General features: G+C 50.6%; 1 protein-coding gene across 1 annotated transcript in view; it reads left to right on the top strand.

The window, feature by feature from the left end:
- The first annotated feature begins 2,598 nt into the window (after positions 1 to 2,598).
- The window catches only part of ADAMTS6 (ADAM metallopeptidase with thrombospondin type 1 motif 6), a 94,879-nt gene continuing 80,972 nt past the window's right edge, over positions 2,599 to 16,505 (top strand). The window contains exons 1-2 of the mRNA XM_029075956.2: positions 2,599 to 2,638; positions 5,584 to 5,689. Coding sequence (XP_028931789.2) covers positions 5,604 to 5,689 — 86 coding nt within the window. The 5' untranslated portion in view covers positions 2,599 to 2,638; positions 5,584 to 5,603. The remainder of the gene's footprint in view (positions 2,639 to 5,583; positions 5,690 to 16,505) is intronic.

The following is a 16,505-nucleotide window of genomic DNA, read 5'->3' as shown; positions in this document are numbered from 1 at the left end:
GAGAAACCAAAATGGCCGTATTAAAGTTAAATACGCTTTAGCTCTGGAGTTGGCCTTCACAGAGAAAAACAAAACCCCCCAAAACTCTATAAATGTGGAGAGACAAAATAGAGGAGCTCGCGGGAGAAGGGCCTCACATCCGAATGAGCCCTTGGAACTAGGCGTTCAAAAACAACCCCGTTGTCATGCTCTGCTCCCCAGTAACTTCCAATTAGTTTATCTCTCCGAGTTGCCGCCTGAGAGCCTGCCCAGATGAACCAGACTCTTTGGATGTCCTCAGGCCGATTTCAAAGAGACCGAACACTAATAATAGCATTCCCCCCTCCCCTTCTGTCGAGCGACGGGTAACATGGATATTATCCTTTTCCTTTCTTGGTTTAAGTAGCTCTATTTGGTTTTGAGGTTTTTGCGGAAGGCCAAATAAGATGTGTACTTTATTTGAAGGCAGAGTGCCGCTGTGGTGTACCACTTTCTGTAAGGCTAAGCAGATGCTGTAGTAAGAATGTGGAAAGAAGTCAGATGGTCTCTTTATGTACGGTCCAAGTTGTGAACTGAGTCAAAGGAAATGCCCATACTCTGTCACTAAAGTGCTATAAAATTTCCCCTTCAGTTCTGCCCTTTCCTTTAAAAGACTTTTCCATTTGATGATTTCCATGCTCCCCGATCCCTGAAGCAAGCAAGCCTAACGTAACCTTGCTTCTTCTTGCCCTCCTGGGCAACAAGAGTCAGGAAAAGTTTGGAGGTGGACCAGTAGACGTCCTAGTTATACATATGGGATCTTTGTTCAGCCAGATTCCCTGTCTGTCCATCTTTGCTGAACTCTGTCAAGCCTCTCAGGTGGCTGGGGGGGGGGGGTCGGTGATGGGAGTTCTGAGGCTATGATTGATGGGGCTCCCCCCAACCCTGATTCCGTAAGGTAATATAATTTCACAAGACTTCTGAATTTCCCCAGAAGAAGCTAAAACTTGAGCAGGACCTGGTTGGGCACCTGCCCCTTAATTCATCCATTCTTTTTCACTATAGGGAATGTCAGGATAGGGGTGGAGCGGGGAGTCAGGGGACTTAGGTCGTCCATGCTGGGTCACTGAAGGGCGGGAAAGAGAGAGGGAGGGCAAAGGAGAGAGAGAGTTGATTCAGGTCTCATTCATTCAGCTTTAGTGAAGAGTAAATTGTTGGAAATGATGGGGTGGGGACAGGCAGCGGGGACGTCCTGACCCCTCAGGGAGAGTAGGAAAAACAGGAAATGGAATTCCACTGAAGCATGAAGAAGTTGAGCTGAATGTAATGAAGCAGCACAGCCAAATTCTAGTCCCAGCTTTGCCCCGGCCCTGATGGGTGACCTTGGGCAAGCCACTTCACCTCCTGGGCCTTAACTTCCTCACTTGTAAAATAAAGAGATCTTTGAAATCGGGTGCCCCGTGGGAGACAGGGATTGTGTTTGATCTGATCACCTTGAATCTACCCCCAGGTTTAGCCCAGTGCAGTCGGCAGATAATAAGTCCTTAAGAAATACCCTTACTAGAAAACTGGAGGAATAAGTGGGAAGAGGGGAGAAGCAAGGGATGGTAAACAGAGGCCTAGAAAGGTTTAGACATTCCCCAGTCTTGGGGAGTTTGGATGTAGAGGTAGGGGAAGTGAAATATGTCATCTGCAAACACGGCACCCCCCTCACTTGGAAATGATTTGGATTGCCACCGGACAATCCCCTCTTTCTCCCCGGAGACATCTTCCTCTCACCCCAACTCTCCAGAAACTCTGCCTCCTCTTGAGCCGAGAGCTCACTTTCCCAAGAAATCACCAGAAACCGCTCCAAGTAGTCATCCCTCCGTCCTCACCGCCACACAGTTAAAAACAGGCAGTCCACGCGCAGACCGCGCCCTTCATGTCGGGTGTCGCTTTTTCCGTGGGAAATGGGTTTTGTGCCTTTAACGGGGGCCCCGAGCCTCATGGCGACGTCATTTTCGCTTTGGCATCTGGTTAAAGAATCATTGTTTCATGGGCGGCGTTGGAAGGAGCCTCGCTGAAGTCGGGAAAGATGGCCTCCTGTGCTGGGTTCGGCTGAGCGCCCATCTCTCTGGATTCCCACCAATGGAAAGTTGCTGGCATAGGATGTGGCGAGGGTGTCTGAGAGCAGATTTGGGCACCCTCCCACCCTCCACCCCTTCCCTCTCCCGCGGCCGTCTGCGGTGGAGGTCTGTTCAGGCACGGCAGGTCCAGGGGGACTAGGAGTCTGAAATGCAAGTGGCATTTTGGTGGTTTAGGGGAGCGAAGTGGGAATGGGAGCCCGAAACAGAAGTTGCAGCCCTAAGCAGGTGGGGACCGCCTCAGCCTTGAACATCCAGGGAGCCGCTTTCACCTTCTTTTCCCACCGGCAGGCGACCCCCTGCTCGTGGCCCGGGGCTGGGCACTTAGGGTTTGTGCCAGGAGTGCTGAGAATGCCCCCGCTCCCACTGGCTGCTCAGAATCCCATTGGCGGCGGGCCGGCACCCAGAACCACTGGCCCCAGGCGCGATAAATGGCTCACTGGTGCGACCCCAATACCGAGTTCATCTCTCTCTTTCTCTCTCTCTCTCGCTCTCTCATCTTCCCAACAGATATGACATCTGCACGTATAAGAACAAGCCCTGCGGCACGCTGGGTAAGTCTGCGCGAGGGGCGGGGGCGTCCGGATCCGGGTCCAGGTTCGGCGGCAGGGCCTGGGTCTTGGAGTGGAATCATCCCCTTTCCCTGAGGTGTGAGTCGGCCCGGCTCAGGCAGACGCACGCGAGCACAACTCGCTCAGTCCACAGGGCACTTGGGCAGTTCTTGGTGCGGCCCAAGATGTTCTTGAACTGCCAACCGGGAGCATCTTTCTGATTACAGACCTAATTATTGTTATTATTACTTATAATAATAATTATTAAGATATTTAGGCGCTTACTGTTTGTCAAGCTCTATTCTATGCCCTGGGGGTAGATACAGGCCAATCAGGTTGGACACAGTCCCTGTCCCACAAGGAGCTTACAGTTTTAATCCCCATTTTACAGATGAGGGAACTGAGGCACAAAGAAGGGAACTGACTTGCCCGAGGTCGAACAGCAGACAAGTGGCAGAGTCGGGATTAGAACTGATTAGACCCAGGTCCTTCTGACTCCCAGGCCAGTGCTCTGTCCACTGGGCCATCCTGATTCTTAGGATGGTTTTGAAAGTTCCTCCTCTGCCCCGCCTGCCATCACGTCGCAGCTGCTCAGCGCCTCCTCATTCTGGGCTGTGGAATCGGTGTTACTGAGGGAGAATTTCACTTCTCCCTCAGCCACCACGGGCCCCAGCTCCTCACACACCGCTCTGCTCCGCATGCTTAGATCTGAGAGTCAGTAGATCTGGAAGAAAGCACTCACGGGCCATGTGTGCGAGAGTGGGTGTGTGGGGAATGGGTGTGCACGTGTGCGAGCAGGAGTGTCATGTGCATGTTGCGTGCATGTGTTTGCGTGTAGGGGTGTGTGGATTGAGGTTACATATTTTTGGTGTGTGCTGTATTTGGTTATTCCTCACTAGGCTGCTGTCATTGAACCAAGAGTCTTTTTTGCCCCTTTAAGCCATCACCAAACCAAGAATTCTGTGTCTCTGCAATTTGGTAGCCCTTCCTGAGCAGTCTCGGGTGTGGCGGTCTCCTTTCTTCTGTAGCGCCTGGGCAGGAGATGGTCTTTGTTGAGCTGCTTCGGTTGACGTTTAAGCACCAAGCTAAGGGTCGCTACATCTAAAACCTACACGAGGGCATCGTGGTAATATCCATACCTATGGCGACGCGGTGAGCGTGGTACCGCTCCTCAGAATATCCTTACCCTACAGAGGGAATTTCCGATCTGAGGGCTTCCTGGAGAATCTTCTTCCCTGCCCTCAAGGAAGCTTGCGATAGAAACAATAATAATAATAATGATAATAGTAACAAACACCATCATTTATTATTATTATTACCAGTAATAATAATGCACACTTAAGATGTGCCAAGCACTCTCCTAAGTGCTGGGGTAGATCCAAGATCATCAGGTCCCACATGAGGCTCCCAATCTAAGGAGGAGGGAGAACAGGTATTGAATCCCCATTTTACAGATGAGGGAACCGAGCCCCGGGGAGGTGAAGTGACATGCCCAAGGTCACATAGCAGACAAGTGACGGAACCGCAGTTAGAACCCAGGTCCTCTGACTCCCGGGCCCGAGCTCTTACCACTAGGCCACGCTACTTCTCTAAAACAAATCTAGAACAAATTCTAGACTGGAGGAAGACTAGCCGGGAGCCCGCTCGGTGTCCAGGACTGGCTATGTGGTTTGGGGGGAGTCAGCAGGGGCTTCTGTTATAAAGGTAGCCGTCGTGGCACCCCAAAAAACATGGCCCTGAGAATCCCGCCTGTGACGAAATGGGCTTTCTGCCGGATATCAACAGAGGTTCTGGTGCTTGTCCCCCACCCCTAAGTCTCAAACTGGAGCATCTTGGCGGCTCCAGTTACTGCCGGGTCCCGGCATCGCCCTTCGGGGGCGGCCCCATTGGGCCCGGTTACTGGGAGCCCGCGACACTCCGCCCACCCAGTGACGCCGGCTGGGACCGGGCACACTAGCGATTGGGAAATGCAAATCTCCGATCCCCTTTCGGATCTCGGATCACCTGTCTCCTTTCTCCCATTCTGGGCTCGCGTCGGGAAACTCGGCACCCGTTTCCTCACGAGAGAGGGGAAGGGAGCCCCCGGGGAAGGCTCCATCCCCAGGGAACAGCAGCGTCCTTAGGGTGCCACCCTCCCAGGGAGGGCACTTTGGGTCAGCCTCCTGTCCAGCAGACCCGGGGCTCTCCCACCCTCTCCAAAAACCTTCTCGGCACTGACGTGAGAAGTGAAGAGAACTGCCCCCGGCGTTGGGCTCCCTGGGCACTGCGAGGGTGACAAGCGCTCTCTCACTGAGAAATCTCAGGAGGCCTCTCCCCTCACCCCCGCGGGGCGGGCTTCCAAAGATGTCCATTGAGGGAGGGAGAGACAACGGTTTCTTCCCAGGTCTCAGAGTGGGGGCCGTTCCTCAGAGCTCCCTTCCCCCACCATCTGCGCAGTCCGCATTTTTGTTTTTATAAAGATGGACCTTGCCCTCCCCCCTTTTTTTAATTCGTAACCACTTGGGGCTCTCCTCTGGTCACTAAAAAAAGTTGCTTGTATATTTTTATGAACCCACTAAACTCAAACAGATCTCTTTAGAAAAATAACGCGGATACGTTGCGCCTTCCGCAGCCTCAAGAATGTTCGACTCGAAATACTTTCTCGAATTCCCTCTTCTGGCTCAAGTTACTAGGTGGTCCCAAGTTACCCGAAGTAAAATTTATAAACCTAACCCCTCGTCTAGACATTTTCCAGCACTGACTGCAGTTCAAAAAAATATTAACGTCTAGCCGGCGAAGTGAAATTTCCCCCAGTGATTTTTGCAAATGACTTGAAAGTTAACCTTTTGCTAACTACCCCTTTCCGTGCGCGGAGGTGATGAAAAAACACCGGGGCCCTTCAGGATCCAGGGCTGCTCAACCTGAAACGCTCCGGCCTGACCCTCTGCCGTCTCCTCCCGTTTCTTCAGGCTTGGCCTCCGTGGCTGGGATGTGCGAGCCGGAGAGAAGCTGCAGCATTAATGAAGACATCGGCCTGGGGTCGGCCTTTACCATCGCCCACGAGATCGGTCACAAGTGAGTGAGTCGAAGACAATGAGAGTGATACGGAGTGGCCGGTCTTGGAACAGCCAGTGCCTCCGTGAATGACGGTTTGGGCCATCTTCTGTCTCCCCTCTGTCTCTCTACGGGAGAGAATATCACCCTGTGGGGGTTCCGCTTCAGCCCGGCGCCCTTTCCCAGTGCGTCTTCCCGTAACTATCATTCAGTAGTATTTATTGAGCGCTTACTATGTGCAGAGCACTGTACTAAGCACTTGGAATGTACAGATCGGCAACAGATACAGTCCCTGCCCATGGACAGGCTTACAGTCTCATCGGTCTTACAGTCCAACTATCGAGGTGGTTTCAAGTAAGCGCTTACTCTGGGCCGAGCACCGTGCTAAGCCCCTGGGGAGCTAGGAGCCGATCGGATCAAGCGCGGCCCGCCTCACCCTGGGCTCACTTTCTGAGAGGACGGGAGGGCGGGGATTCTGTCAACCTTATTGTACGGAAGAGGAAACTGAGGCGCGGAGCCTCGAGAACTGGAAGGTCTTTGCCGGTTGTGGGGGACAGTGATTTGGACAACAGGAAGGGGAACTGGAGGGCGGTGGCGGGAAGGAGGGGAAGGAGAAAAGAGTATGATTAATCTACCTTACGGAGCTGGAGGGTAGAGGGGCGACTGTAAGCTCCTGGAGGACGGGGGCAATATGTCTCATTTGTCGCATACTCTCCCGCAGGTTTAGTACAGTGTTGGGCACTCAGTAAATGCTGAGGGAATATCATTGATTGAGAGAGGGCCCTGTTGCATCCCAAGCTAATGCCCTGGGCGTGGTGTCTTCCGACGGATGGTGCCATTAACCCCTTGGAACCACTCCAGGTTCAAGGGAGCCCGCGATGTTTGGCGCTCGCCTCTTGGTGCTCGGCCCACAGTGCTCAGGAGAGTTTTCGGCGGAGGATGCCGGGCGAGATTTTCAGGGGAGGCCACTTGTTGCATCCAGGGTGCAGAGGCCAGGAACCTGATGAAAGGTGAAGGAAGAGTTGGGATTCTGTTGCGTCACCAGGTGTTGGGAATATTTCGGGCGCTCTTCAAATTGTGGAGTCTGATTTTGAATAGTGGGAGTGCCCAGCCTGGGGTATAATAACCGTTTCTGACGTCCGGAGGGGAATCGTTTGTCCCCGACTGGGCCACTCTCGCACTCACCATCTCCGCACCAGAAACAGAGGCCGGTTTCCTTGTCCGGCGGACAGCTGTGGCGGGGGGCTGTGTTTAAGTCTAGACTGGTCTAGACTGGCTTCCGAGCACACGCCGAAAGCACATCATTAAGGGAGAGGGGAAGGGCCCACACTCTGAAAGTCTGTGTAGTTATACATTATGTCATTGCGTAGTTACTCTTTCTTGGAGAAGCAGTGGAAGTGGTGGGGGAAGGAGGAGGAGGAGAGGACCGAGATCGAACCAAAAGTTGGCTAATGTTTGAAGAGAGTATTTTGAAGGTCATTGTGTAAGGACAGTGTCTAACGTGGGATTCATTCATTCAGTTGTATTAATTGAGCGCTTACTAAGTGCAGAGCACTGTACTAAGCGCTTGGAATGTACATTTTGGCAACAGATAGAGACAGTACCTGCCCCTTGACGGGCTTACAATCTAATCGGGGGAGACAGACGGCCAGAAGATAAGTGACTCAGTGTCAGGAGGTCTTTTCAGAACAAACGTATATGCAGGTAGTTGGACTCCGGGTTACAGAGGGCGCGCCATCGATGGTGAAGTTCAGCCATGCTTGGGAGCGTAGCTGAAAAGGTTAATCCGGCACCCACGGTCCCAGCTGCATCTCTCTCTCTGTCACACACACAAATGCACGCACATGTACAAACTCATATACACATGCTGTTCTTCAGCCTAAAGTGGTATCGCGGAAACTCCACCGAAAGAAGGTGGAATTTGGAGCAGCGGGGTGGAGGGCCCGTGGTGAGCAGGCTGAAAAGGTGAGGGAGAGGGATGGCTTTAGCGGTAAAGCTTCGTGCTGATCGGAGGGGAGGAAGAGCGAAGTGAAAAGTCGGGATCGCAGACTGAGCTGAGGAGTCCAGCAAGGCCGACCTGCCATTCTGGGATTTCTCTTTGGGAAGGCCTGTGGTTTGGACACCTTACTAGAAAGAGTTTAGGATTAGACCGTCTCACCCATTCACCAAGGCAATCGCCCTCTGTTGTCTGTGCCATGCTACTTTAGGTTGCTAAACAAATCCCGACTCTGTGACTTGTCTGCTGGGTGACCCTGGGCAAGTCACTTCACTTCTCTGGGCTTCGGGTACCTCATCTGTAAAATGGGAATTAAGACTGGGAACCCAGAGTGTCCAACCCGATTTGCTTATATTCCCCCCAACACTTAGTACAGCACCTGGCACATAGGAAGCGCTTAACAAATGCCATAATTATTTCGATTATTTGCTGGGCTGATTTGGTCTCAGTACCCAACTGCATTGATTTGCAGTGCCCTCATTTTGAAGGTGAGCCCAGAGAAGCAGCATGGCTTAGTGGAAAGAGCATGGGCTTGAGAGTCAGAGGACATGGGTTCTAATCCCACCCCCGCCACTTGTCTGCTGTGGGATCTTGGGCAAGTCGCTTAACTTCTCTCTTCCTCAGTTTCCTCATCTATAAAATGGGGATTAAGACTGTGAGCCCCACGTGGGACGACCTGATTCCCTTGTATCTCCCCCAGCGCTTAGAACAGTGCTTGACACATAGTAAGCGCTTAACAAATACCATAATTATCATTATCCTATCCGGGGCCCCTTGGGATTCCATTTGAATCACTCCAGGAGCACGGTGAACAGCAGGTGCAGAGGCTGGTTCATGGCCGTGGGATAGCACAAAGGAGAAATCAAGGTGCTCAAGTGTCTAAAGAAACAGTGTGAAAGATATAGAAGAGGGTAAACAGCCGCGGCATAAGGGCAGGGCATCGGTTAAAGAGGCGTGTGTTAAGCTCTGGAGCGATTGGAATGGCCCGAGTCTGGGAATTAATGAGGGAAGCATTTTATTTACTTAGTTCATTCATATATCCTGCTACGTGGTTAACTGCCGTCTCCTCTGTCGTTCAGTGAAGGAAAGAATAGGGGCTGGACTACCGACTCTCCTCTGGGTAATATCCCCGTCTCCTTTTCCCTTCTCCTATCATCGGTAAATTATATGAGTTTTTTCTCTCTCCCTCTAGAGCAGAAACTTCATGGAGGCAGGGATAGGGTCTACTAACTCCCTTGTCCTCTCCCAGGTGCTGGGTAATAATAATGTTGGTATCTGTTAAGCGCTTACTATGTGCCGAGCACAGTTCTAAGCGCGGTGCTCTCCACTCAGTCGTTGCTCAAGAGATACTGTTGGTTGATTGGAAAAGAGCTGAAGTGAGCCGGAAATCCACCTGAGTAAAAACACAAACGCTAACCCAATTACTGACAATTAGTGGTAATGAGCACAGAGCACTGTGCTAAACCCTTGGGAGGGTATAGTACAATAGAGTCGGTAGTCACGCGTGCTCCCTGCCCACAACGAGCTTTTAGTCTAGCTAGGAAAGGGCTCTATGTTTTTGGGTTTTCTGAACGGTGTTGTTGAGCGCTTACTATCTTCCTGCTACCGAGCGCTGGTATAGATACAGTCCATGTCCCATGAGGGGTTCACAGTCTTAATCCCTGTTTTTTTACAGATGAGGTAATTGAGGCACAGAGAAGTGAAGCGACTTGCCCAAGGTCACACAGCAGACCTGTGGCAGAACTGGGATTAGAACCGAGGTCTTCTGACTCCCAGGCCCGGGCTCTCCCCACTAGGCCACCCTGCTTCACTGTTCATGGAAAAAATAATAATAATAATGATGGCATTTGTTAAGCGCTTACTATGTGCCAAGCACTGTTCTAAGCACTGTGGGGTAACAAGGTGATCAGGTTGTCCCACGTGGGGCTCACAGTCTTAAACCCCATTTTCCAGATGAGGTAACTGAAGCACCGAGAAGTTGAGTGACTTGCCCAAAGTCACACAGCTGACAAGTGGCAGATCCGGGATTAGAACCCATGACCTCTGACTCCCAAGCCCGGGCTCTTTCCACTGAGCCACGCGAGCATAAGGGCCATTTGGGAGGAGCCCTTTCTTTGAGTGTTGGGGAGTTCTTATAAGCACTGCTTACAAAGGGACTGGACTCTGTCGCTAGAGCTTCTTCCCTCTCTGATTCAATTGATAATTAATGATGGTATGGATTAAGCGCTATGAGCCAAGCTAGGGTTGATGCGAGACAACCAGATCAGATACAGTCTCTCTCCCACTTGGGCCTCAGTCGAAAAGGGAGGGAGAAGAGGTATTTAATGGCCATTTAACGGGTGGAAACAGAGTCCCAAGAGAGGTGATACACTGTTAGAGAAGCTGCGTGGCTCAGTGGAAGGAGCCCGGGCTTGGGAGTCAGAAGTCATGGGTTCGAATCCCGGCTCTGCCACTTGTCAGCTGTGTGACTGTGGGCAAGCCACTTCACTTCTCTGGGCCTCAGTTCCCTCATCTGTAAAATGGGAATTAAGACTGTGAGCCTCACGTGGGACAACCTGATTACCCTGTATCTACCCCAGTGCTTAGAACAGTGCTCTGCACATAGTAAGCGCTTAACAAATACCAACATCATTATTATTGGTATTATTGTTATTATTAGAGAGATGGGATTGAAGCAGAGTGAGTAGCTTGAGAGGTACAGAGTACGAGCTGGGGAGCAGTGGGTGAAAGGAGTGGCTAAGTAGCAGGGAGAGAGCGAATTGAGGTCCGTGGTCAGAAGCGTCTACTTGTTGGCGGAAGGAGTACGGGATCCCGGAGGGTTCTGAGGGTGTGGGGAAGCATACGCTTGCAATGACTTCCTGGTCCCAGCGACTCATCCCACCTAACAACTTCCCCCAATTGGCACCTAATTCAAAGCCCATCAAGCTAAATGGAACTTAATGAGCGGCGAAAGGGAATCAGCCAGCATTCGGCCAAGGGGACTACAAGGGCTCGCCTTGTCCAGTGAAAGTCAGTTCCGAGGAAAGGTGGAAATTCAGGGTTCATTCATTCATTCAATAGTATTTATTGAGCGCTTACTATGTGCAGAGCACTGTACTGAGCGCTTGAAATGTACAAATCGGTAACAGAGACAGTCCCTGCCCTTTGACGGGCTTACAGTCTAATCGGGGGAGACGGACAGACAAGAACAGTGGCAATAAATAGAATCGAGGGGAAGAACATCTCATTTAAACAATAGCAAATAAATAGAATCAGGGTGATGTACATCTCGTTAACAAAATAAATAGGATAAATTTCAGCTCGTAAATAGGGTGGTTCAGCTCGTCCCCTTCAATCACAACCTTTCCCGCAGGGAAGAATCTATGACGAGACTCTGACCCTGTTGTGGGATGGGGGCTGTGACCAGCTTGGTTAATTTGTATCTCCCCCAGCGCTTAGAACAGTGCTTGACCCATAGTAAACACTTAACTAATATCATTATTAGTAGTAATAATGTTGGTATTTGTTAAGCGCTTACTATGTGCTGAGCACTGTTCTAAGCGCTGGGGTAGACATAGGGGAATCAGGTTGTCCCACGTGGGGCTCACAGTCTTAATCCCCATTTTACAGATGAGGGAACTGAGGCACAGAGAAGTTAAGTGACTCGCCCACAGTCACACAGCCGACAAGTGGCAGAGCTGGGATTCGAACTCATGAGCCCTGACTCCAAAGCCCGTGCTCTTTCCACTGAGCCACGCTGCTTCTCCAGTATTAGCATTATTAATGAGGCCCAACTGATATCTTCTTTATGGTATTTGTTAAGCACTTACTATGTGTCGAACACTGTTCTAAGCGCTGGGGTAGATGAGAGAAGCAGCATGGCTTAGTGGAAACGGCACGGGCTTGGGAGACAGAAGTCGTGGGTTCTAATTCCGGCTCCGCCACTCGTCTGCCGTGTGACTTTGGGCAAGTCACTTAACTTCTCTGTGCCTCAGTTACCTCATCTGGAAAATGGGGATTAAGACTGGGAGCCCCACATGGGACGAACTGATTACCTTGTATCTACCCCAGCACGTAGAACAGTACTTGGCACATAGTAAGCGCTTAACAAATATCATCATTATTATTATTATAATACAGGTTAGGTAGGTTAGACACTGTCCCTGTCTTGCATAGGCTCGCAGTCTAAGTAGGAGGGAGAACAGGAGAACTGAGGCCCAGAGAAGTTAAATGACTTGCCCAAGGTCACCCAATAGGTAAGTGGAGGAACGGGGATTAGAACCCAGGTCCTCTGACTCCCGGGCCCGGGCTGTTCCCACTAGGCCCTGCTGCTTCGGTGTATTAATTAGCCGTACCCATGGGCGCTCGTCCAGCACATGATGAGGGCCACCGGGCTCTCTCCGGAAGGGGCCGCCGGCAGGGAATGCTGAAGGGGGAAAACGTTTCCAGGCACTGTCGCGCGAGCAGATTGTGGAGGGTGGCTGCCTTGGAACAGTTTCCCCCGGAGAATCCCATTGACTTCTGCTTGATGCCGTTCTTCAATAACGAACTGCAGAACGTTTGGGTTGTTTTTTTTAATAAGGAAAAAAGGCAGGATCATCTCAGACTTGGTTCCCTCCCAGATTCAGACTCCTTCCTGGGACAGACTCCGACCCCTCCACCCCCTTCCCCTCCCGCTCTTCCCCGGCTAATAAATTCTTCTCCCTCTTCAGTTCCAAGGACCTCCCAGATGGATGTGGAGCCCAGGAGTTCCTGGCTGAGCTCCCCAGAAAGCCATGTCCTTTCAAAAGCCGAGAGATTGGCACATTTCTCCTCCCTCTCTTCCCCCTGGCCCCAAACTGTCATGAGGTTGGCATCTCTCTCACGCGGATCACTAGGGCACTGGCAGAAGGCTGCGGTGAAACTACAATGAGTTAGTTGGGGCCAGTGGAGCAGAGCGAGACCTCACGCTGGCATCGACCCAACCCTTTTGTTCTTCAGTCAGTTGTATTTATTGAGCGCTTACTGTGTACTAAGTGGTTGGGAGAGTACAGTATAACAGGCATTCCCTGCACACAGATTGTGCACAATCATCTCTCTCTCACTCTGTCTCTCACACACAAACACACCCACGGGCATGCAGACATAGTCGCTCAGTTGTCCTTCAATTGCAGAGACAGCACGACTGATGGGGAAATTCACCCACCGGGGTGTGAGTCACTGAAAAGGCCGGTGTGGGCCCCGGGTCCCAGCTCCCAGCACGTACCAAGACCGCACCTTGCCGTGGTCTCATATCTGGTCCTTGAAGCACCTGGAGCTGTTTTCTTCCATCCTCCCTCTATCGTGAAAATATTGCCATCCACGCCCCAACCACCTCTAGGGGATTACAGGAGCCATCCGAAGATTCTGCTTTCGGAGAGGCACCGGTCCCTGCGATTATAGCTCTGGTTCCTCTTTATTTCCCCCCGCCCCCGCCACGGTACTTGTTAAGGGCCTACTCTGTGCCACACGCTGTATTAAGCCAATTGGGTTGGACACAGCCATGACTCACCAGTCTTAATTCCCATTTTACAGTTGAGGGTACTGAGGTCCAGTGAAGTGACTTTTCCAAGGTCACATAGCAGTCATGTGGCGGAGCTGGGATTAGAACCCAGGTCCTTCTGACTCCAAGATCTACTAGGCCCTGCCGCTTCCCTCCCTTGGACTAAGGGAAGAAGAGAATGCTTATAAGTTCCTCATGGGCAGGGAATGTGTCTACCAAATCTGTTACATTGTACTCTCCCAAGCAGTTAGTACAGTGCTCTGCCCACAATAAGCACGCGACGAATACCATTAATTGGCTGATTAAAAGGCGAAGGAAATTCACATTCAGTGAGATATGGCCCGATGCTTCCAGTTGGGTAAATGGTCATGGGCTTGTGTCCGTATTTTGAGACCCAAGAAACGTCTCTTTCCCTTCGGTATGTTTCTTGTCTGCTGTTATTGTGCACTTGTGAAAACACGCTCTCCTTCAGTGAATGCAAGAAGGATTTCACTGGGGCCCTAGTAATGATGACTTATTGCCTGAATAGACCGAAATGTCATAAATGTGAGACTTAGAAAAACAATTCAGGTTTCTGTGATGTGGTTAGGTTTGTACTTTTCACTAAAAGAGATTCATGTCTTGTGCTTCGTGGAAAATGTATTTCTGAGTTTAGCATTACAAGATACTAAGATCATTAGTCTTCCGTTTGAGCATCATGATCAAGGAAATGGAATGTAATAAAATGTCACAGTACTGAACGAAAGCAGGAGTCGAATTGATGAAAGGATCGGTTAAAAGAAAGGTTAAGGCAACATCCAGAGCACTGTGAATTCCAGTTCAGGTTTCCAAGGGAATTGCCTTTGGATTCTCTAGAAAGCAGCAACTTCCAGACCAGAATTGAGGGTCACTGATCTTTCCAGAGAATGCCGGGCTCGTTCCAGAAATGTTTGCTGCTTATCAGCATTTCTTCCCCCTCCCCAACACTTAAACCGCAATCCCGCTGTGCTGCCTGAAACACTTTGAAAACACTTCCCCTGTTGTGCAGGCTGGCCGAACTCTACAGATGACCCCGACCCGAATCCTGCATATCTGAGTAAATGGGCCGTGCCATGCGCCCTCCCCACCATCAGCAGATCAAAGAGTCGGGAAGTCGGTTACTGAAGGGCGCTCGCCGCCCCAACTTGGCCCGCCCCTGTCTGCCCTGGAAGATTCTCATTTTCCCTACAGAATACACATTTTGATTTCGTTGCTATGTTTGGCCCTGTTACCCTCGCTTCAGTATCTGTCGATAGTACAGTCCATCTCAACGATTGGACAGAAGCTCACTTGCACTGGTTGCAGGGCGTGAAATGATGCCAAATAAGGTTCTGGAAAAGCATTTCTTTGGGAGGACTCTGAAATCAAACCTGGGGCCTGGTCCTTGTTTCCTCTGAGGACTGGGTGCCGATTTAGTCATCAGTTCCTACGACTCTTGTCCGACAGGCCAGAGGCTGGCCAGACTTGGATCTAACCTCTGAGATTGAGCGCCCTGTGCGGGCCTGGGACTGTCTGATTAAATTGTCTCGGATCGACCCCAGTTACCACTGAGGCAATAAACTCATTTTTTTTCTCAATTAGCAATTGAACGTGTAGTTGGACCTTTAGTGTGTTGCCTATGTTGCCCCGTTGCCAGCATGTGAAGTCTTTAGTGTCCCTGTGACACAAGGGGAGGGAAAATAAGACGTCTTTGTAGCCAGATTTCACTTTTTCTAATGGTCTAACGAACTCGCACAGTTTGTAATGGTGATGTAACTCTGTCCTGAACGCCCTAGGCCCCCCTGTGAGATTCGGGCTGCCGTTTCTCTCGATGTCATTAGCTTGCAGGAGAAAGGAGGGTGTTTGCTGTCAGTTCTGCCTAGCTTGCAGGTGTCGTTATATTTTGGCCAGAGAAAGCCGCTTCCCGAAGATGGGTGGCTGGGTGCCACAAGCACCCAGCAGGCCAATGGGGTCTCCTCGGGATCTGTATGAAACATCTCCCAAATGTTCCCTGTGCTCCCAGGAGTTTCCGAGAGTAGGAATTGCACCCTAGTCAGGACCTGGGGCTTTCCTGTTACTGGCTCCATGAATGTCTTGGAGGGAGTAGCTTGGCCTAGTGGATAGCGCATGGGCCTGGGAAATGGAAGGACCTGGGTTCTAATCCCAGTCCCGCCACTTGTCTTCTTGGTGACCTTGGGAGAGTCGCTCAACTTCCTCATCTGTAAAATGGGTATTAAGGCTGTGAGCCCCATGTGGGACAGGGACTGTGTCCAACCCAATCTGCTTGTATCCACCCCAGTGCTTAATTCCGGCACATAGTAAGCGCTTAACAAATACCACAATTAATATTATTATGACCCTCCCCTCCCCGCAACCCCATCCTGGTCAGCTCTACCACCCAATGCCGACTGCTGGATTCCATCTTCCCAGGTTTTCTCTTCCTGGAACCTCATTACATCAGATATTTCGTTTTTAGGGGCTTACAGAGTCCCATCATGTTTTCAATCAGTGGTACACCCTCAGAGCAATCAAATTTTTCCATATTGCCAGGTCTGGTAAAATTAGATTACAGTGAAGCACTGATTTCCTATTGTTTTCTCTCTTGACTTTCTATACTTCATGGCAACTGTTTTGAATAGCCAGGCAGCCGTTGTTTTTTATCAGTTTGCCTTTTCTTTGCAAGAGGAGAGACAGTATAGGCTAGTGGAAAAAGCCCAAGGCTGGGATTCAAGAGACCTGGCTCCTAGCCCCACCTCCCCCATTGGGCCGCTGGGTGACTGTTGCTAGTCACAACTTCTCCGGGCCTTGGTTTTCTCCTCTGTGAAATGGGGATAAGAAATCTATTTACTTCCCACTCAGATTCCGAGCCCCTTATGGGACGGGAGCTGGGTCCAGTGTGATTATCTTGTATCCATCTTAATGCTTAGGCCAGTGCTAGGCCCTTGATAAAACGCTGAATAAATACTCTGACTGTTTTATGGACAGTCTCATTAACGTATTTTCAAGATTTTCATTTTTGCAGTAGGAGAAACTTCTCAGATGTTGTCTGAGGGTCCTGATTTTTTTATTGTTGTTGTAGTCGTTTTTTATTGCCTTCACCTTTCGGGCGCTGATTTTCTCTGTTGTGGGTATCGTTATGCTGAAGGATTGTTGTAGAGTCTTTGTATTGCCTCAGCCACTGCTCAGTCAATCTTATAGCACACCTACGCCGGGTCAGCCGTCTCCTGAGCGATACATGTCTACCAACTTTCTTATTTTATACTCTCTCAAGTGCTTAGTACAGTGCTCCACACATAGTAAGTGCTCAATAAATACCACTGACTGATAGATTGGTCGATAGCTGC

Source organism: Ornithorhynchus anatinus, chromosome 1 (assembly GCF_004115215.2).
Source record: "Ornithorhynchus anatinus isolate Pmale09 chromosome 1, mOrnAna1.pri.v4, whole genome shotgun sequence".
Taxonomy (NCBI): Eukaryota; Metazoa; Chordata; class Mammalia; order Monotremata; family Ornithorhynchidae; genus Ornithorhynchus; species Ornithorhynchus anatinus.
This window is presented reverse-complemented; position numbering and strand designations above follow the sequence as displayed.